This window comes from Biomphalaria glabrata, chromosome 1 (genome assembly GCF_947242115.1).
Source record: "Biomphalaria glabrata chromosome 1, xgBioGlab47.1, whole genome shotgun sequence".
In the NCBI taxonomy this organism is placed as follows: Eukaryota; Metazoa; Mollusca; class Gastropoda; family Planorbidae; genus Biomphalaria; species Biomphalaria glabrata.
In genome coordinates, this window is record NC_074711.1 from 49,160,674 (window position 1) to 49,182,287 (window position 21,614).

General features: G+C 46.0%; 1 protein-coding gene across 1 annotated transcript in view; it reads left to right on the forward strand.

The window, feature by feature from the left end:
• LOC106073988 (zwei Ig domain protein zig-8-like) overlaps positions 1-21,614 on the forward strand; it is a 121,211-nt gene that overhangs the window by 75,661 nt on the left and 23,936 nt on the right. Inside the window, exon 4 of the mRNA XM_056040982.1 lies at positions 3,524-3,743. Coding sequence (XP_055896957.1) covers positions 3,524-3,743 — 220 coding nt within the window. The remainder of the gene's footprint in view (positions 1-3,523; positions 3,744-21,614) is intronic.

The window sequence follows — 21,614 nt, forward strand, 5'->3', positions numbered from 1 at the left end:
CTAAATAGCGCTTTGTCCTTAATTACTAGACTGCACTAAATAGCTGCTTGGACCTTCATTGCTAGACTGCACTAAATAGCTGCTTGAACCTTCATGACTAGACTGCACTCATGGCAATGAATAGGGGCGAAGTGAGTAGATTGGTCCCAAATGAAATAGAAAACAAAAATAAATTAATAAAGATTGAAAACGACGCAGAGTTATTATTAGAATTATTATCAACCGTCCTGTATCTATATTTAAATCAACAAATAAATAAAATTTTTATAATTTATAATTTCTAGTTAGACTAGACTAGACTTAGGAACAGAATATGACCGAAGTCTAGTCTAAAATAATGAGATCTAGTTAGAGATACTGTGGTTAACTTGGTTGGGCGAGACGACCGAAGGGGATCCGGAGAAAGATGAAAATTGTATACAATTAAAATAACTTCTTCACTAAAAGCCAGTTTATACGATCGGATAATTTGAATAATAGTTAAATCGACTCTCACTTCTGTTTGACTTTTTAATATGTCTATTACGTACTATTCTATGACAACATAAACTAAAGATTTGGAAACATTCTCCACTTGGATACTCCCGACTGGGTATTGAACCCCTTTGCAAGTGGACAAACTCAAATCCCAATCACAGATTCTTCCTCTTCCTTCTCATGTATATGTTGGAAGTAGCCTTATATCTGCGATGAACTGTGCAGTAGTTTCTAGATCTGACAGTTCTCTATATAGTTTTTTGTTCTATGGGGAGTGGTTAGTTTGGGGTCATTGTCTTGTTGGGGCTTCTCTATACAGTATGCAGCTTTAAAGGATATGGTCGGCATTCTCTGGTGATGCTCCACAAGAGCGAAGGACGTTGTAAAGAATTTCCCATTTTCTTTTGCGGTACATCGTGGATGACTTGCCGCAATAAACCTCATTGTCAGGTGGGTTTGTTGTTTACTTAACTAAGGGTAGATATACTGGCATTGAGTTCCCGGGTTCCCCCACCTGAAACAGTGTAAGCCAAAACAAAGAGTACTAGCATATGAAACTGACTTGCTAAAAATCGAATAAATGTCATTCAACTAACTAAACAGTTAGTGAATAACAACTATTGTTCAACACGAATAATAACGATAAGTTAACTAACATTAGTTAACAATAAGAGCGTAAGTTTATCAATTTAATGAACAAATGAAGTATTATGATATGAATGATGAAGTCTCAATGGTATTTACAAAAGCAAGTATACATAATCAAAGTATTTACAACAGATATAGCACACCTTAAACTCGGTGGCATAATTCAATCAGGGCTCGCGAAGCCCAAGGCCCAATGCATGGATGCACGGACCATACCAAAACAAACCACTGTTAATCAGGTCTGACTACAACAGAGTCCCAAGCCTGCGTCCCTAAACAAGAAAAATACGTATTCCTATATTAATAACGATTTTATATCTACAACATGAAGAAGGCAGTAAAATAAACTAACTTAACCAACACTGGGGAAGAAAACCACAAAAGAGAGCTCCATCTAAAGGCAAAACAGAGCAATGACACCAATGTAGCGCGTCCTTAGAAACTAACGCACAAACCATTATGGTGCATAAAAGAGAAACATCAAGCACAGGAGCAACTCCAGATGCGCACGACACTCATCACAATTAAAAGGAACCGCCTAGAAATTAAGCATGAAATCTTTATCCAAGTCATTAATTATTTTTCAATATTATTTTAAACAAAAAAGTTATTATCTCAATAAACACTCCTTTTACAAAATGTTTTTTAATCAATTTCTTGCATATATAATATGCATTTATGTACATTTTTTATTTAGGGATTCGTGGCATTAAATAAAAAAAAAACCTGGGCCCCCAAAGAGGTCAAGCCACTCGGGCCCACATATGATGGTTAATTTCTAGCTACACCCCTGTATACATCTCCATAGCAAATTTAATTTTCAGATGATTATATTTTGAAAAATTATAACGGTCAAACAGGAGTTTTCCCTTTGTGACCAGTTATCTAGTATTTTTCCCCAGTGATATACACAAACTGTCAAATTTCTAGGAAAATATTTAGACACGATTTTGATGTCCATGTACAAGTTCTAGGTTTTGTTTGCCCATATTTTGTCCATGTCCAGGTTCTAGGTTTTGTTTGCCCATATTTTGTCCATGTCCAGGTTCTAGGTTTTGTTTGCCCATATTTTGTCCATGTCCAGGTTCTAGGTTTTGTTTGCCCATATTTTGTCCATGTCCAGGTTCTAGGTTTTGTTTGACCATATTTTGTCCATGTCCAGGTTCTAGGTTTTGTTTGCCCATATTTTGTCCATGTCCAGGTTCTAGGTTTTGTTTGCCCATATTTTGTCCATATCCAGGTTCTAGGTTTTGTTTGCCCATATTTTGTCCATATCCAGGTTCTAGGTTTTGTTTGCCCATATTTTGTCCATGTACAAGTTCTAGGTTTTGTTTGCCCATATTTTGTCCATGTCCAGGTTCTAGGTTTTGTTTGCCCATATTTTGTCCATGTCCAGGTTCTAGGTTTTGTTTGCCCATATTTTGTCCATGTCCAGGTTCTAGGTTTTGTTTGCCCATATTTTGTCCATGTCCAGGTTCTAGGTTTTGTTTGACCATATTTTGTCCATGTCCAGGTTCTAGGTTTTGTTTGCCCATATTTTGTCCATGTCCAGGTTCTAGGTTTTGTTTGCCCATATTTTGTCCATATCCAGGTTCTAGGTTTTGTTTGCCCATATTTTGTCCATATCCAGGTTCTAGGTTTTGTTTGCCCATATTTTGTCCATGTCCAGGTTCTAGGTTTTGTTTGCCCATATTTTGTCCATATCCAGGTTCTAGGTTTTGTTTGCCCATATTTTGTCCATATCCAGGTTCTAGGTTTTGTTTGCCCATATTTTGTCCATATCCAGGTTCTAGGTTTTGTTTGCCCATATTTTGTCCATATCCAGGTTCTAGGTTTTGTTTGCCCATATTTTGTCCATATCCAGGTTCTGCCCATGACAAATGTGCAAGCTAACAATGGGAATTAAATAAAGAATGCGACAATGCTCGGGCAAGAAGAAGTACACTTGTATTGTTTGAGATCACTCGTAGTCACACATTGTATTTTCAATGCATAGGTTGTCTGGAGACGTCTTGTATTGTTTGAGATCACTCGTAGTCACACATTGTATTTTCAATGCATAGGTTGTCTGGAGACGTCTTGTATTGTTTGAGATCACTCGTAGTCACACATTGTATTTTCAATGCATAGGTTGTCTGGAGACGTCTTGTATTGTTTAAAACCACTCGTAGTCACACATTGTATTTTCAATGCACAGGTTGTCTGGAGACGTCTTGTATTGTTTAAAACCACTCGTAGTCACACATTGTATTTTCAATCCACAGGTTGTCTGGAGACGTCTTGTATTGTCTGAGATCACTCGTAGTCACACATTGTATTTTCAATCCACAGGTTGTCTGGAGACTTCTTGTATTGTTTGAGACCACTCGTAGTCACACATTGTATTTTCCATCCACAGGTTGTCTGGAGACGTATCAAGGATGATGAAGTTTTAACCATTGGGAAATTAGTCTGGAGTAAAGATCATCGCATCTTGGTAGAGTACAGCCAGAAGGACAATGACGTCACATCATGGGATCTCATCATTAGACATGTTCGCTATGAGGATGCCGGGATGTATGAATGTCAACTGACGTCAGCAGAAAAAATCACGTGGCACGTAGAGCTCAAAGTTCTGGGTAAGTAAATCAAGTGTTTACGTCACTTACAGGCAAAATTAACCGATACACGACGACTTAAACACACCACATTTATCTGCACTTGTTTCCATTTTAATTTGAAATACATTCTAAAAACATAGAATTTCAGAAGAGAACAAGTAGAAGCTAATCTAAGGCGATAGGTAAGATTCTCATATATAAATAGCAAGCTTTTTGGTGTACAAAATAAAGGAAGTATTGATTTGTGCACTGCAGAAACAATTGTCTTTTTTAAAACTCTTCTGTTTGTCACTTTTGTTTGAATGGCAATTGTGAGGTTCAATGAAGCGTCCTTGACATTGTTTGTAATGGTTCGAAAAATAAGAGACGAAATAATAGTGACCAGAGCCATGTTCAATTCATTCGTCTGATAATGAAACTAAGAAGCTATAAACTATTGGGGCGCATTATACAATTTATTTTTTTAATGAAAACTTTGCCAACTTAAAAAATGAAGTGGTGGGGGCTGCACAGAACTACTACGTTCACATGTATTGTGTTGGAGAGCTGTGGAGTGAAGACAGTCGTGTTGGAGTCTGAGATGTACAGAGTTGTGGAGTGAAGACAGTCAGAGTCTGAGAAGTACAGAGCTGTGGAGTGAAGACAGTCAGAGTCTGAGATGTACAGAGTTGTGGAGTGAAGACAGTCAGAGTCTGAGAAGTACAGAGCTGTGGAGTGAAGACAGTCAGAGTCTGAGAAGTACAGAGCTGTGGAGTGAAGACAGTCAGAGTCTGAGAAGTACAGAGCTGTGGAGTGAAGACAGTCGTGTTGGAGGCTAAGATGTACAGTGCTGTGGAGTGAAGACAGTCGTGTTGGAGGCTAAGATGTACAGAGCTGTGGAGTGAAGACAGTCAGAGTCTGAGAAGTACAGAGCTGTGGAGTGAAGACAGTCGTGTTTAAGGCTGAGATGTACAGAGCTGTGGAGTGAAGTCAGTCAGTCGTGTTTAAGGCTGAGATGTACAGAGCTGTGGAGTGAAGTCAGTCAGAGTCTGAGAAGTACAGAGCTGTGGAGTGAAGTCAGTCAGTCGTGTTTAAGGCTGAGATGTACAGAGCTGTGGAGTGAAGACAGTCAGAGTCTGAGAAATACAGAGCTGTGGAGTGAAGACAGTCAGAGTCTGAGAAGTACAGAGCTGTGGAGTGAAGTAAGTCAGTCGTGTTGGAGGCTGAGATGTACAGTGCTGTGGAGTGAAGACAGTCAGAGTCTGAGATGTACAGTGCTGTGGAGTGAAGACAGTCAGAGTCTGAGATGTACAGTGCTGTGGAGTGAAGTCAGTCAGTCGTGTTGGAGTCTGAGATGTACAGAGCTGTGGAGTGAAGACAGTCGTGTTGGAGGCTAAGATGTACAGAGCTGTGGAGTGAAGTCAGTCGTGTTGGAGGCTGAGATGTACAGAGCTGTGGAGTGAAGTCAGTCGTGTTGGAGGCTAAGATGTACAGAGCTGTGGAGTGAAGACAGTCGTGTTGGAGGCTGAGATGTACAGTGCTGTGGAGTGAAGACAGTCGTGTTGGAGGCTAAGATGTACAGTGCTGTGGAGTGAAGACAGTCGTGTTGGAGGCTAAGATGTACAGTGCTGTGGAGTGAAGACAGTCGTGTTGGAGGCTAAGATGTACAGTGCTGTGGAGTGAAGACAGTCGTGTTGGAGGCTAAGATGTACAGTGCTGTGGAGTGAAGACAGTCGTGTTGGAGGCTAAGATGTACAGTGCTGTGGAGTGAAGACAGTCGTGTTGGAGGCTAAGATGTACAGTGCTGTGGAGTGAAGACAGTCGTGTTGGAGGCTGAGATGTACAGTGCTGTGGAGTGAAGTCAGTCGTGTTGGAGGCTGAGATGTACAGAGATGTGGAGTGAAGACAGTCGTGTTGGAGGCTGAGATGTACAGTGCTGTGGAGTGAAGTCAGTCGTGTTGGAGGCTGAGATGTACAGTGCTGTAGAGTGAAGACAGTCAGTCGTGTTGGAGGCTGAGATGTACAGTGCTGTAGAGTGAAGACAGTCAGTCGTGTTGGAGGCTGAGATGTACAGTGCTGTGGAGTGAAGACAGTCGTGTTGGAGGCTGAGATGTACAGTGCTGTGGAGTGAAGTCAGTCGTGTTGGAGGCTAAGATGTACAGTGCTGTGGAGTGAAGACAGTCGTGTTGGAGGCTGAGATGTACAGTGCTGTGGAGTAAAGACAGTCAGTCGTGTTGGAGGCTAAGATGTACAGTGCTGTAGAGTGAAGACAGTCAGTCGTGTTGGAGGCTGAGATGTACAGTGCTGTGGAGTGAAGACAGTCGTGTTGGAGGCTGAGATGTACAGTGCTTTGGAGTTAAGTCAGTCGTGTTGGAGGCTAAGATGTACAGAGCTGTGGAGTGAAGACAGTCAGAGTCTGAGAAGTACAGAGCTGTGGAGTGAAGACAGTCAGAGTCTGAGAAGTACAGAGCTGTGGAGTGAAGACAGTCAGAGTCTGAGATGTACAGTGCTGTGGAGTGAAGACAGTCAGAGTCTGAAAAGTACAGAGCTGTGGAGTGAAGACAGTCAGTCGTGTTGGAGGCTAAGATGTACAGTGCTGTGGAGTGAAGACAGTCAGAGTCTGAGAAGTAAAGAGCTGTGGAGTGAAGTCAGTCAGAGTCTGAGAAGTACAGAGCTGTGGAGTGAAGTCAGTCAGTCGTGTTCGAGGCTAAGATGTACAGTGCTGTGGAGTGAAGACAGTCAGAGTCTGAGAAGTACAGAGCTGTGGAGTGAAGTCAGTCAGAGTCTGAGAAGTACAGAGCTGTGGAGTGAAGACAGTCAGAGTCTGAGATGTACAGTGCTGTGGAGTGAAGACAGTCAGAGTCTGAAAAGTACAGAGCTGTGGAGTGAAGACAGTCAGTCGTGTTGGAGGCTAAGATGTACAGAGCTGTGGAGTGAAGACAGTCAGAGTCTGAGAAGTACAGAGCTGTGGAGTGAAGACAGTCAGTCGTGTTGGAGGCTGAGATGTACAGAGATGTGGAGTGAAGTCAGTCAGTCGTGTTGGAGGCTGAGATGTACAGAGCTGTGGAGTGAAGTCAGTCAGTCGTGTTGGAGGCTAAGATGTACAGAGCTGTGGAGTGAAGTCAGTCAGTCGTGTTGGAGGCTGAGATGTACAGAGCTGTGGAGTGAAGTCAGTCAGTCGTGTTGGAGGCTGAGATGTACAGAGCTGTGGAGTGAAGACAGTCAGTCGTGTTGGAGGCTGAGATGTACAGAGATGTGGAGTGAAGTCAGTCAGTCGTGTTGGAGGCTGAGATGTACAGAGCTGTGGAGTGAAGACAGTCGTGTTAGAGGCTGAGATGTACAGAGCTGTGGAGTGAAGACAGTCAGAGTCTGAGATGTACAGTGCTGTGGAGTGAAGACAGTCAGAGTCTGAGATGTACAGTGCTGTGGAGTGAAGACAGTCAGAGTCTGAGAAGTACAGAGCTGTGGAGTGAAGTCAGTCAGTCGTGTTGGAGGCTGAGATGTACAGTGTTGTGGAGTGAAGTCAGTCAGTCGTGTTGGAGACTGAGAAGTACAGAGCTGTGGAGTGAAGTCAGTCAGTCGTGTTGGAGACTGAGAAGTACAGAGCTGTGGAGTGAAGTCAGTCAGTCGTGTTGGAGGCTGAGATGTACATAGCTGTGGAGTGAAGACAGTCGTGTTGGAGGCTGAGATGTACAGAGCTGTGGAGTGAAGTAAGTCAGTCGTGTTGGAGGCTGAGATGTACAGTGCTGTGGAGTGAAGTCAGTCGTGTTGGAGGCTGAGATGTACAGTGCTGTGGAGTGAAGTCAGTCGTGTTGGAGGCTGAGATGTACAGTGCTGTGGAGTGAAGACAGTCAATCGTGTTGGAGGCTGAGATGTACAGTGCTGTGGAGTGAAGTCAGTCAGTCGTGTTGGAGGCTGAGATGTACAGTGCTGTGGAGTGAAGTCAGTCAGTCGTGTTGGAGGCTGAGATGTACAGTGCTGTGGAGTGAAGACAGTTAATCGTGTTGGAGGCTGAGATGTACAGTGCTGTGGAGTGAAGACAGTCAATCGTGTTGGAGGCTGAGATGTACAGTGCTGTGGAGTGAAGACAGTCAATCGTGTTGGAGGCTGAGATGTACAGTGCTGTGGAGTGAAGACAGTCAATCGTGTTGGAGGCTGAGATGTACAGTGCTGTGGAGTGAAGTCAGTCAGTCGTGTTGGAGGCTGAGATGTACAGTGCTGTGGAGTGAAGTCAGTCAGTCGTGTTGGAGGCTGAGATGTACAGTGCTGTGGAGTGAAGTCTGTCAGTCGTGTTGGAGGCTGAGATGTACAGTGCTGTGGAGTGAAGACAGTCAATCGTGTTGGAGGCTGAGATGTACAGTGCTGTGGAGTGAAGTCAGTCAGTCGTGTTGGAGGCTGAGATGTACAGTGCTGTGGAGTGAAGTCAGTCAGTCGTGTTGGAGGCTGAGATGTACAGTGCTATGGAGTGAAGTCAGTCAGTCGTGTTGGAGTCTGAGATGTACAGAGCTGTGGAGTGAAGTCAGTCAGTCGTGTTGGAGGCTGAGATGTACAGAGCTGTGGAGTGAAGACAGTCGTGTTGGAGGCTGAGATGTACAGAGCTGTAGAGTGAAGACAGTCGTGTTGGAGGCTAAGATGTACAGTGCTGTGGAGTGAAGACAGTCGTGTTGGAGGCTGAGATGTACAGAGCTGTGGAGTGAAGTCAGTCAGTCGTGTTGGAGTCTGAGATGTACAGTGCTGTGGAGTGAAGACAGTCGTGTTGGAGGCTGAGATGTACAGAGCTGTGGAGTGAAGTCAGTCGTGTTGGAGGCTAAGATGTACAGAGATGTGGAGTGAAGACAGTCGTGTTTGAGGCTGAGATGTACAGAGATGTGGAGTGGAGTCAGTCAGTCGTGTTGGAGGCTGAGATGTACAGAGATGTGGAATGAAGTCAGTCGTGTTGGAGGCTGAGATGTACAGAGATGTGGAGTGAAGTCAGTCAGTCGTGTTGGAGGCTGAGATGTACAGAGCTGTGGAGTGAAGACAGTCAGAGTCTGAGAAGTACAGAGATGTGGAGTGAAGTCAGTCAGTCATGTTGGAGGCTGAGATGTACAGAGCTGTGGAGTGAAGACAGTCAGAGTCTGAGAAGTACAGAGCTGTGGAGTGAAGACAGTGGTGTTGGAGGCTAAGATGTACAGTGCTGTGGAGTGAAGACAGTCAGTCGTGTTGGAGGCTGAGATGTACAGATCTGTGGAGTGAAGACAGTCAGTCGTGTTGGAGGCTGAGATGTACAGAGCTGTGGAGTGAAGACAGTCGTGTTGGAGGCTGAGATGTACAGAGCTGTGGAGTGAAGACAGTCAGTCGTGTTGGAGACTAAAATAAACAGTGCTGTGGAGTGAAGACAGTCAGAGTCTGAGAAGTACAGAGCTGTGGAGTGAAGACAGTCAGTCGTGTTGGAGGCTAAGATGTACAGTGCTGTGGAGTGAAGACAGTCAGAGTCTGAGAAGTACAGAGCTGTGGAGTGAAGTCAGTCAGAGTCTGAGAAGTACAGAGCTGTGGAGTGAAGTCAGTCAGTCGTGTTAGAGGCTAAGATGTACAGTGCTGTGGAGTGAAGACAGTCAGAGTCTGAGAAGTACAGAGCTGTGGAGTGAAGTCAGTCAGAGTCTGAGAAGTACAGAGCTGTGGAGTGAAGACAGTCAGAGTCTGAGATGTACAGTGCTGTGGAGTGAAGACAGTCAATCGTGTTGGAGGCTGAGATGTACAGTGCTGTGGAGTGAAGACAGTCAATCGTGTTGGAGGCTGAGATGTACAGTGCTGTGGAGTGAAGTCAGTCAGTCGTGTTGGAGGCTGAGATGTACAGTGCTGTGGAGTGAAGTCAGTCAGTCGTGTTGGAGGCTGAGATGTACAGTGCTGTGGAGTGAAGTCAGTCAGTCGTGTTGGAGGCTGAGATGTACAGTGCTGTGGAGTGAAGACAGTCAATCGTGTTGGAGGCTGAGATGTACAGTGCTGTGGAGTGAAGTCAGTCAGTCGTGTTGGAGGCTGAGATGTACAGTGCTGTGGAGTGAAGTCAGTCAGTCGTGTTGGAGGCTGAGATGTACAGTGCTGTGGAGTGAAGTCAGTCAGTCGTGTTGGAGTCTGAGATGTACAGAGCTGTGGAGTGAAGTCAGTCAGTCGTGTTGGAGGCTGAGATGTACAGAGCTGTGGAGTGAAGACAGTCGTGTTGGAGGCTGAGATGTACAGAGCTGTAGAGTGAAGACAGTCGTGTTGGAGGCTAAGATGTACAGTGCTGTGGAGTGAAGACAGTCGTGTTGGAGGCTGAGATGTACAGAGCTGTGGAGTGAAGTCAGTCAGTCGTGTTGGAGTCTGAGATGTACAGTGCTGTGGAGTGAAGACAGTCGTGTTGGAGGCTGAGATGTACAGAGCTGTGGAGTGAAGTCAGTCGTGTTGGAGGCTAAGATGTACAGAGATGTGGAGTGAAGACAGTCGTGTTTGAGGCTGAGATGTACAGAGATGTGGAGTGGAGTCAGTCAGTCGTGTTGGAGGCTGAGATGTACAGAGATGTGGAATGAAGTCAGTCGTGTTGGAGGCTGAGATGTACAGAGATGTGGAGTGAAGTCAGTCAGTCGTGTTGGAGGCTGAGATGTACAGAGCTGTGGAGTGAAGACAGTCAGAGTCTGAGAAGTACAGAGATGTGGAGTGAAGTCAGTCAGTCGTGTTGGAGGCTGAGATGTACAGAGCTGTGGAGTGAAGACAGTCAGAGTCTGAGAAGTACAGAGCTGTGGAGTGAAGACAGTGGTGTTGGAGGCTAAGATGTACAGTGCTGTGGAGTGAAGACAGTCAGTCGTGTTGGAGGCTGAGATGTACAGATCTGTGGAGTGAAGACAGTCAGTCGTGTTGGAGGCTGAGATGTACAGAGCTGTGGAGTGAAGACAGTCGTGTTGGAGGCTGAGATGTACAGAGCTGTGGAGTGAAGACAGTCAGTCGTGTTGGAGGCTAAAATAAACAGTGCTGTGAAGTGAAGACAGTCAGAGTCTGAGAAGTACAGAGCTGTGGAGTGAAGACAGTCAGTCGTGTTGGAGGCTAAGATGTACAGTGCTGTGGAGTGAAGACAGTCAGAGTCTGAGAAGTACAGAGCTGTGGAGTGAAGTCAGTCAGAGTCTGAGAAGTACAGAGCTGTGGAGTGAAGTCAGTCAGTCGTGTTAGAGGCTAAGATGTACAGTGCTGTGGAGTGAAGACAGTCAGAGTCTGAGAAGTACAGAGCTGTGGAGTGAAGTCAGTCAGAGTCTGAGAAGTACAGAGCTGTGGAGTGAAGACAGTCAGAGTCTGAGATGTACAGTGCTGTGGAGTGAAGACAGTCAGAGTCTGAAAAGTACAGAGCTGTGGAGTGATAAAAAAGTCAGTCTGTTGGAGGCTAAGATGTACAGAGCTGTGGAGTGAAGACAGTCAGAGTCTGAGAAGTACAGAGCTGTGGAGTGAAGTCAGTCAGTCGTGTTGGAGGCTAAGATGTACAGAGCTGTGGAGTGAAGACAGTCGTGTTAGAGGCTGAGATGTACAGAGCTGTGGAGTGAAGACAGTCAGAGTCTGAGATGTACAGTGCTGTGGAGTGAAGACAGTCAGAGTCTGAGATGTACAGTGCTGTGGAGTGAAGACAGTCAGAGTCTGAGAAGTACAGAGCTGTGGAGTGAAGTCAGTCAGTCGTGTTGGAGGCTGAGATGTACAGAGCTGTGGAGTGAAGTCAGTCGTGTTGGAGGCTAAGATGTACAGTGCTGTGGAGTGAAGACAGTCAGTCGTGTTGGAGGCTGAGATGTACAGAACTGTGGAGTGAAGTCAGTCAGTCGTGTTGGAGGCTAAGATGTACAGTGCTGTGGAGTGAAGACAGTCAGAGTCTGAGATGTACAGTGCTGTGGAGTGAAGTCAGTCGTGTTGGAGGCTAAGATGTACAGTGTTGTGGAGTGAAGTCAGTCAGTCGTGTTGGAGACTGAGAAGTACAGAGCTGTGGAGTGAAGTCAGTCAGTCGTGTTGGAGGCTGAGATGTACAGAGCTGTGGAGTGAAGACAGTCGTGTTGGAGGCTGAGATGTACAGAGCTGTGGAGTGAAGTAAGTCAGTCGTGTTGGAGGCTGAGATGTACAGTGCTGTGGAGTGAAGTCAGTCGTGTTGGAGGCTGAGATGTACAGTGCTGTGGAGTGAAGACAGTCAGTCGTGTTGGAGGCTGAGATGTACAGTGCTGTGGAGTGAAGTCAGTCAGTCGTGTTGGAGGCTGAGATGTACAGTGCTGTGGAGTGAAGTCAGTCAGTCGTGTTGGAGGCTGAGATGTAAAGTGCTGTGGAGTGAAGTCAGTCAGTCGTGTTGGAGGCTGAGATGTACAGTGCTGTGGAGTGAAGTCAGTCAGTCGTGTTGGAGGCTGAGATGTACAGTGCTGTGGAGTGAAGTCAGTCGTGTTAGAGGCTAAGATGTACAGTGCTGTGGAGTGAAGACAGTAAGTCGTGTTGGAGGCTGAGATGTACAGTGCTGTGGAGTGAAGACAGTCAGTCGTGTTGGAGGCTGAGATGTACAGTGCTGTGGAGTGAAGTCAGTCGTGTTGGAGGCTGAGATGTACAGTGCTGTGGAGTGAAGACAGTCGTGTTGGAGGCTGAGATGTACAGAGCTGTGGAGTGATAACAGTCATGTTGGAGGCTAAGATGTACAGTTCTGTGGAGTGAAGTCAGTCAGTCGTGATGGAGGCTGAGATGTACAGTGCTGTGGAGTGAAGACAGTCAGAGTCTGAGAAGTACAGAGCTGTGGAGTGAAGTCAGTCGTGTTGGAGGCTAAGATGTACAGTGTTGTGGAGTGAAGTCAGTCAGTCGTGTTGGAGACTGAGAAGTACAGAGCTGTGGAGTGAAGTCAGTCAGTCGTGTTGGAGGCTGAGATGTACAGAGCTGTGGAGTGAAGACAGTCGTGTTGGAGGCTGAGATGTACAGAGCTGTGGAGTGAAGTAAGTCAGTCGTGTTGGAGGCTGAGATGTACAGTGCTGTGGAGTGAAGACAGTCAGTCGTGTTGGAGGCTGAGATGTACAGTGCTGTGGAGTGAAGACAGTCAGTCGTGTTGGAGGCTAAGATGTACAGTGTTGTGGAGTGAAGTCAGTCAGTCGTGTTGGAGACTGAGAAGTACAGAGCTGTGGAGTGAAGTCAGTCAGTCGTGTTGGAGGCTGAGATGTACAGAGCTGTGGAGTGAAGACAGTCGTGTTGGAGGCTGAGATGTACAGAGCTGTGGAGTGAAGTAAGTCAGTCGTGTTGGAGGCTGAGATGTACAGTGCTGTGGAGTGAAGACAGTCAGTCGTGTTGGAGGCTGAGATGTACAGTGCTGTGGAGTGAAGTCAGTCAGTCGTGTTGGAGGCTGAGATGTACAGTGCTGTGGAGTGAAGTCAGTCAGTCGTGTTGGAGGCTGAGATGTACAGTGCTGTGGAGTGAAGTCAGTCAGTCGTGTTGGAGGCTGAGATGTACAGTGCTGTGGAGTGAAGTCAGTCAGTCGTGTTGGAGGCTGAGATGTACAGTGCTGTGGAGTGAAGTCAGTCGTGTTGGAGGCTAAGATGTACAGTGCTGTGGAGTGAAGACAGTAAGTCGTGTTGGAGGCTGAGATGTACAGAGCTGTGGAGTGAAGACAGTCAGTCGTGTTGGAGGCTGAGATGTACAGTGCTGTGGAGTGAAGTCAGTCGTGTTGGAGGCTGAGATGTACAGTGCTGTGGAGTGAAGACAGTCGTGTTGGAGGCTGAGATGTACAGAGCTGTGGAGTGATAACAGTCATGTTGGAGGCTAAGATGTACAGTTCTGTGGAGTGAAGTCAGTCAGTCGTGTTGGAGGCTGAGATGTACAGAGATGTGGAGTGAAGTCAGTCAGTCGTGTTGGAGGCTGAGATGTACAGAGATGTAGAGTGAAGTCAGTCAGTCGTGTTGGAGGCTGAGATGTACAGAGATGTGGAGTGAAGTCAGTCAGTCGTGTTGGAGGCTGAGATGTACAGAGATGTGGATTGAAGTCAGTCGTGTTGGAGGCTGAGATGTACAGAGATGTGGAGTGAAGTCAGTCAGTCGTGTTGGAGGCTGAGATGTACAGAGATGTGGAGTGAAGTCAGTCAGTCGTGTTGGAGTCTGAGAAGTACAGAGCTGTGGAGTGAAGTCAGTCAGTCGTGTTGGAGTCTGAGAAGTACAGAGCTGTGGAGTGAAGTCAGTCAGTCGTGTTGGAGGCTGAGATGTACAGAGCTGTGGAGTGAAGACAGTCGTGTTGGAGGCTAAGATGTACAGTGCTGTGGAGTGAAGTCAGTCAGAGTCTGAGAAGTACAGAGCTGTGGAGTGAAAACAGTCGTGTTGGAGGCTGAGATGTACAGTGCTGTGGAGTGAAGTCAGTCAGAGTCTGAGAAGTACAGAGCTGTGGAGTGAAGACAGTCGTGTTGGAGGCTAAGATGTACAGTGCTGTGGAGTGAAGTCAGTCAGAGTCTGAGAAGTACAGAGCTGTGGAGTGAAGTCAGTCGTGTTGGAGGCTAAGATGTACAGTGCTGTTGAGTGAAGACAGTCAGAGTCTGAGAAGTACAGAGCTGTGGAGTGAAGACAGTCGTGTTGGAGGCTGAGATGTACAGTGCTGTGGAGTGAAGTCAGTCAGAGTCTGAGAAGTACAGAGCTGTGGAGTGAAGACAGTCAGAGTCTGAGAAGTACAGAGCTGTGGAGTGAAGACAGTCAGAGTCTGAGATGTACAGAGCTGTGGAGTGAAGACAGTCGTGTTGGAGGCTGAGATGTACAGAGCTGTGGAGTGAAGACAGTCGTGTTGGAGGCTGAGATGTACAGAGATGTGGAGTGAAGTCAGTCAGTCGTGTTGGAGGCTGAGATGTACAAAGCTGTGGAGTGAAGTCAGTCGTGTTGGAGGCTGAGATGTACAGTGCTGTGTAGTGAAGTCAGTCGTGTTGGAGGCTAAGATGTACAGTGCTGTGGAGTGAAGACAGTAAGTCGTGTTGGAGGCTGAGATGTACAGTGCTGTGGAGTGAAGTAAGTCGTGTTGGAGGCTGAGATGTACAGTGCTGTGGAGTGAAGACAGTCGTGTTGGAGGCTGAGATGTACAGAGCTGTGGAGTGAAGACAGTCGTGTTGGAGGCTAAGATGTACAGTGCTGTGGAGTGAAGTCAGTCAGTCGTGTTGGAGGCTGAGATGTACAGAGCTGTGGAGTGAAGTCAGTCGTGTTGGAGGCTAAGATTTACAGTGCTGTGGAGTAAAGACAGTCGTGTTGGAGGCTAAGATGTACAGTGCTGTGGAGTGAAGACAGTCGTGTTGGAGGCTGAGATGTACAGAGCTGTGGAGTGAAGACAGTCAGAGTCTGAGATGTACAGTGCTGTGGAGTGAAGTCAGTCAGTCGTGTTGGAGGCTAAGATGTACAGTGCTGTGGAGTGAAGACAGTCAGTCGTGTTGGAGGCTAAGATGTACAGTGCTGTGGAGTGAAGTCAGTCAGTCGTGTTGGAGGCTAAGATGTACAGTGCTGTGGAGTGAAGACAGTCAGTCGTGTTGGAGGCTAAGATGTACAGTGCTGTGGAGTGAAGACAGTCGTGTTGGAGGCTGAGATGTACAGAGCTGTGGAGTTAACACAGTCGTGTTGGAGGCTAAGATAAACAGTGATGTGGAGTGAAGTCAGTCAGTCGTGTTGGAGGCTGAGATGTACAGAGCTGTGGAGTGAAGACAGTCAAAGTCTGAGATGTACAGTGCTGTGGAGTGAAGTCAGTCAGTCGTGTTGGAGGCTAAGATGTACAGTGCTGTGGAGTGAAGTCAGTAAGTCGTGTTGGAGGCTGAGATGTACAGTGCTGTGGAGTGAAGACAGTCAGAGTCTTAGATGTACAGAGCTGTGGAGTGAAGTCAGTCAGTCGTGTTGGAGGCTGAGATGTACAGTGCTGTGGAGTGAAGTCAGTCAGTCGTGTTGGAGGCTGTGATGTACAGTGCTGTGGAGTGAAGACAGTCAGAGTCTGAGAAGTACAGAGCTGTGGAGTAAGTCAGTCGTGTTGGAGGCTGAGATGTACAGTGCTGTGGAGTGAAGACAGTCAGAGTCTGAGATGTACAGAGCTGTGGAGTGAAGTCAGTCATTCGTGTTGGAGGCTAAGATGTACAGAGCTGTGGAGTGAAGTCAGTCGTGTTGGAGGCTGAGATGTACAGTGCTGTGGAGTGAAGTCAGTCGTGTTGGAGGCTGAGATGTACAGAGCTGTGGAGTGAAGTCTGTCGTGTTGGAGGCTGAGATGTACAGAGATGTGGAGTGAAGTCAGTCGTGTTGGAGGCTAAGATGTACAGAGATGTGGAGTGAAGTCAGTCAGTCGTGTTGGAGGCTGAGATGTACAGAGATGTGGAGTGAAGTCAGTCAGTCGTGTTGGAGGCTGAGATGTACAGAGATGTGGAGTGAAGTCAGTCAGTCGTGTTGGAGGCTGAGATGTACAGAGATGTGGAGTGAAGTCAGTCAGTCGTGTTGGAGGCTGAGATGTACAGAGATGTGGATTGAAGTCAGTCGTGTTGGAGGCTGAGATGTACAGAGATGTGGAGTGAAGTCAGTCAGTCGTGTTGGAGGCTGAGATGTACAGAGATGTGGAGTGAAGTCAGTCAGTCGTGTTGGTGTCTGAGAAGTACAGAGCTGTGGAGTGAAGTCAGTCAGTCGTGTTGGAGGCTGAGATGTACAGAGCTGTGGAGTGAAGACAGTCGTGTTGGAGGCTAAGATGTACAGTGCTGTGGAGTGAAGTCAGTCAGATTCTGAGAAGTACAGAGCTGTGGAGTGAAGACAGTCGTGTTGGAGGCTGAGATGTACAGTGCTGTGGAGTGAAGTCAGTCAGAGTCTGAGAAGTACAGAGCTGTGGAGTGAAGACAGTCGTGTTGGAGGCTAAGATGTACAGTGCTGTGGAGTGAAGTCAGTCAGTCGTGTTGGAGGCTGAGATGTACAGAACTGTGGAGTGAAGTCAGTCGTGTTGGAGGCTAAGATGTACAGTGCTGTTGAGTGAAGACAGTCAGAGTCTGAGAAGTACAGAGCTGTGGAGTGAAGACAGTCGTGTTGGAGGCTGAGATGTACAGTGCTGTGGAGTGAAGTCAGTCAGAGTCTGAGAAGTACAGAGCTGTGGAGTGAAGACAGTCGTGTTGGAGGCTGAGATGTACAGAGCTGTGGAGTGAAGACAGTCGTGTTGGAGGCTGAGATGTACAGAGCTGTGGAGTGAAGTCAGTCGTGTTGGAGGCTGAGATTTACAGCGCTGTGGAGTGAAGACAGTCGTGTTGGAAGCTGAGATGTACAGAGCTGTGGAGTGAGAACAGTCGTGTTGGAGGCTGAGATGTACAGAGCTGTGGAGTGAAGACAGTCGTGTTGGAGGCTGAGATGTACAGAGCTGTGGAGTGAAGTTAGTCGTGTTGGAGGCTGAGATGTACAGAGCTGTGGAGTGAAGACAGTCGTGTTGGAGGCTGAGATGTACAGAGCTGTGGAGTGAAGTCAGTCGTGTTAGAGGCTGAGATTTACAGAGCTGTGGAGTGAAGACAGTCGTGTTGGAGGCTGAGATGTACAGAGCTGTGGAGTGAAGACAGTCGTGTTGGAGGCTGAGATGTACAGAGCTGTGGAGTGAAGTCAGTCGTGTTTGAGGCTGAGATGTACAGTGCTGTGGAGGGAAGTCAGTCGTGTTGGAGGCTGAGATGTACAGAGCTGTGGAGTGAAGTCAGTCGTGTTGGAGGCTGAGATGTACAGAGCTGTGGAGTGAAGACAGTCGTGTTGGAGGCTGAGATGTACAGAGTTGTGGAGTGAAGACAGTAGTGTTGGAGGCTGAGATGTACAGAGCTGTGGAGTGAAGACAGTCGTGTTGGAGGCTGAGATGTACAGAGTTGTGGAGTGAAGACAGTCGTGTTGGAGGCTGAGATGTACAGAGCTGTGGAGTGAAGACAGTCGTGTTGGAGGCTGAGATGTACAGAGTTGTGAAGTGAAGACAGTCAGTCGTGTTGGAGGCTGAGATGTACAGAGCTGTGGAGTGAAGACAGTCGTGTTGGAGGCTGAGATGTACAGAGCTGTGGAGTGAAGACAGCCGTGTTGGAGGCTGAGATGTACAGAGCTGTGGAGTGAAGACAGTCGTGTTGGAGGCTGAGATGTACAGAGCTGTGGAGTGAAGACAGTCGTGTTGGAGGCTGAGATGTACAGAGCTGTGGAGTGAAGACAGTCAGTCGTGCTGGAGGCTGTGATGTACAGAGCTGTGGAGTGAAGACAGTCAGTCGTGTTGGAGGCTGAGATGTACAAAGCTGTGGAGTGAAGACAGTCGTGTTGGAGGCTGAGATGTACAGAGCTGTGGAGTGAAGACAGCCAGTCGTGTTGGAGGCTGAGATGTACAGAGCTGTGGAGTGAAGACAGTCGTGTTGGAGGCTGAGATGTACAGAGCTGTGGAGTGAAGACAGTCGTGTTGGAGGCTGAGATGTACAGAGCTGTGGAGTGAAGACAGTCGTGTTGGAGGCTGAGATGTACAGTGCTGTGGAGTGAAGACAGTCGTGTTGGAGGCTGAGATGTACAGAGCTGTGGAGTGAAGACAGTCGTGTTGGAGGCTGAGATGTACAGAGCTGTGGAGTGAAGACAGTCGTGTTGGAGGCTGAGATGTACAAAGCTTTGGAGTGAAGTCAGTCGTGTTGGAGGCTGAGATGTACAGAGCTGTGGAGTGAAGACAGTCGTGTTGGAGGCTGAGATGTACAGAGCTGTGGAGTGAAGTCAGTCGTGTTGGAGGCTGAGATTTACAGAGCTGTGGAGTGAAGACAGTCGTGTTGGAAGCTGAGATGTACAGAGCTGTGGAGTGAAGACAGTCGTGTTGGAGGCTGAGATGTACAGAGCTGTGGAGTGAAGACAGTCGTGTTGGAGGCTGAGATGTACAGAGCTGTGGAGTGAAGTCAGTCGTGTTGGAGGCTGAGATGTACAGTGCTGTGGAGTGAAGACAGTCGTGTTGGAGGCTGAGATGTACAGAGCTGTGGAGTGAAGTCAGACGTTTTGGAGGCTGAGATGTACAGAGCTGTGGAGTGAAGTCAGTCGTGTTGGAGGCTGAGATGTACAGAGCTGTGGAGTGAAGTCAGTCGTGTTGGAGGCTGAGATGTACAGATTTGTGGAGTGAAGTCAGTCGTGTTGGAGGCTGAGATGTACAGAGCTGTGGAGTGAAGACAGTCGTGTTGGAGGCTGAGATGTACAGAGCTGTGGAGTGAAGACAGTCGTGTTGGAGGCTGAGATGTACAGAGCTGTGGAGTGAAGACAGTCGTGTTGGAGGCTGAGATGTACAGAGCTGTGGAGTGAAGACAGTCGTGTTGGAGGCTAAGATGTACAGTGCTGTGGAGTGAAGTCAGTCGTGTTGGAGGCTGAGATGTACAGAGCTGTGGAGTGAAGACAGTCGTGTTGGAGGCTGAGATGTACAGAGCTGTGGAGTGAAGTCAGTCGTGTTGGAGGCTAAGATGTACAGTGCTGTGGAGTGAAGTCAGTCGTGTTGGAGGCTAAGATGTACAGTGCTGTGGAGTGAAGTCAGTCGTGTTAGAGGCTAAGATGTACAGTGCTGTGGAGTGAAGTCAGTCGTGTTGGAGACTGAGATGTACAGAGCTGTGGAGTGAAGTCAGTCGTGTTGGAGGCTAAGATGTACAGTGCTGTGGAGTGAAGTCAGTCGTGTTGGAGGCTAAGTTGTACAGTGCCGTGGAGTGAAGTCAGTCGTGTTAGAGGCTAAGATGTACAGTGCTGTGGAGTGAAGTCAGTCGTGTTGGAGGCTGAGATGTACAGAGCTGTGGAGTGAAGTCAGTCGTGTTGGAGGCTAAGATGTACAGTGCTGTAGAGTGAAGACAGTCGTGTTGAAGGGTGAGATGTACAGAGCTGTGGAGTGAAGTCAGTCGTGTTGGAGGCTGAGATGTACAGAGCTGTGGAGTGAAGTCAGTCGTGTTGGAGGCTAAGATGTACAGTGCTGTGGAGTGAAGTCAGTCGTGTTGGAGGCTGAGATGTACAGAGCTGTGGAGTGAAGACAGTCGTGTTGGAGGCTAAGATGTACAGAGCTGTGGAGTGAAGACAGTCGTGTTGGAGGCTGAGATGTACAGAGCTGTGGAGTGAAGACAGTCGTGTTGGAGGCTAAGATGTACAGTGCTGTGGAGTGAAGTCAGTCGTGTTGGAGGCTGAGATGTACAGAGCTGTGGAGTGAAGTCAGTCGTGTTGGAGGCTGAGAAGTACAGAGCTGTGGAGTGAAGACAGTCGTGTTGGAGGCTGAGATGTACAGAGCTGTGGAGTGAAGACAGTCGTGTTGGAGGCTAAGATGTACAGAGCTGTGGAGTGAAGACAGTCAGTCGTTTTGGAGGCTGAGATGTACAGAGCTGTGGAGTGAAGACAGTTATTTGTAGTGGAGCGATAAATGAGTTGTTTATTACATTTAAAGCTGCTTTTAGTTTATTGATAATTTGCTAATATTTTTACGTAAATTTAATATAGATCACGTCTAGAGGAAAGTCTAGAGCTAGTTCTAGAAGCTTTATATAATGAAAGCTCCAATAAATAATGACTCAATTATACAATGAAGGCTGGCCTTAAGGTAGCATTGTTCCTACAAGGAGCTGACGGTATCAAGATCTATTGTGTAATCCATTTTGTTTAATTAATTTTCTTCTTAATTTTTTATTCGTAGTTGTATTATGGAGGTATTTATTGTATTATAATGTTTATCTTGTTTTATATGTGTTTAGGTTAATGGTTAATGTATTAAAATCTCTATGAAATAGTCATTCAACTATAGGCTTACCTCCCTCACCACACACACTGATTATACAACATGAATTATCTCCCATTCTTTTACATTACACACTCTGGGGAGATTCTGTAGATCGCATGATTGCATCCTCCAAGTAGAATATACACATTGTCAACCAACTGTTTAATTCAATGACCTCTTGTCTAGGCAATTCTATGGTTTAAATAACTTGCGGATATATTCCCATTCTTGCTTTTCTTTGTGAACAATGTTGATTTCAACTAGTGAACAAATGTATTAGAAGAAAGATTTCAACTAGTGAACAAATGTATTAGAAGAAAGATTTCAACTAGTGAACAAATGTATTAGAAGAAAGATTTCAACTAGTGAACAAATGTATTAGAAGAAAGATTTCAACTAGTGAACAAATGTATTAAAAGAAAGATTTCAACTAGTGAACAAATGTATTAGAAGAAATATTTCAACTAGTGAACAAATGTATTAGAAGAAAGATTTCAACTAGTGAACAAATGTATTAGAAGAAAGATTTCAACTAGTGAACAAATGTATTAGAAGAAAGATTTCAACTAGTGAACAAATGTATTAGAAGAAAGATTTCAACTAGTGAACAAATGTATTAGAAGAAAGATTTCAACTAGTGAATAAATGTAATAGAAGAAAGATTTGAACTAGTGAAAAAATGTATTAGAAGAAAGATTTCAACTAGTGAATAAATGTAATAGAAGAAAGATTTCAACTAGTGAACAAATGTATTAGAAGAAAGATTTCAATTATTGAATAAATGTAATAGAAGAAAGATTTCAACTAGTGAACAAATGTATTAGAAGAAAGATTTCAACTAGTGAACAAATGTATTAGAAGAAAGATTTCAACTAGTGAACAAATGTATTAGAAGAAAGATTTCAACTAGTGAACAAATGTATTAGAAGAAAGATTTCAACTAGTGAACAAATGTATTAGAAGAAAGATTTCAACTAGTGAAAAAATGTATTAGAAGAAAGATTTCAACTAGTGAACAAATGATTTAGAAGAAAGATTTCAACTAGTGAACAAATGTATTAGAAGAAAGATTTCAACTAGTGAACAAATGTATTAGAAGAAAGATTTCAACTGGTGAACAAATGTATTAGAAGAAAGATTTCAACTAGTGAACAAATGTATTAGAAGAAAGATTTCAACTAGTGAACAAATGTATTAGAAGAAAGATTTCAACTA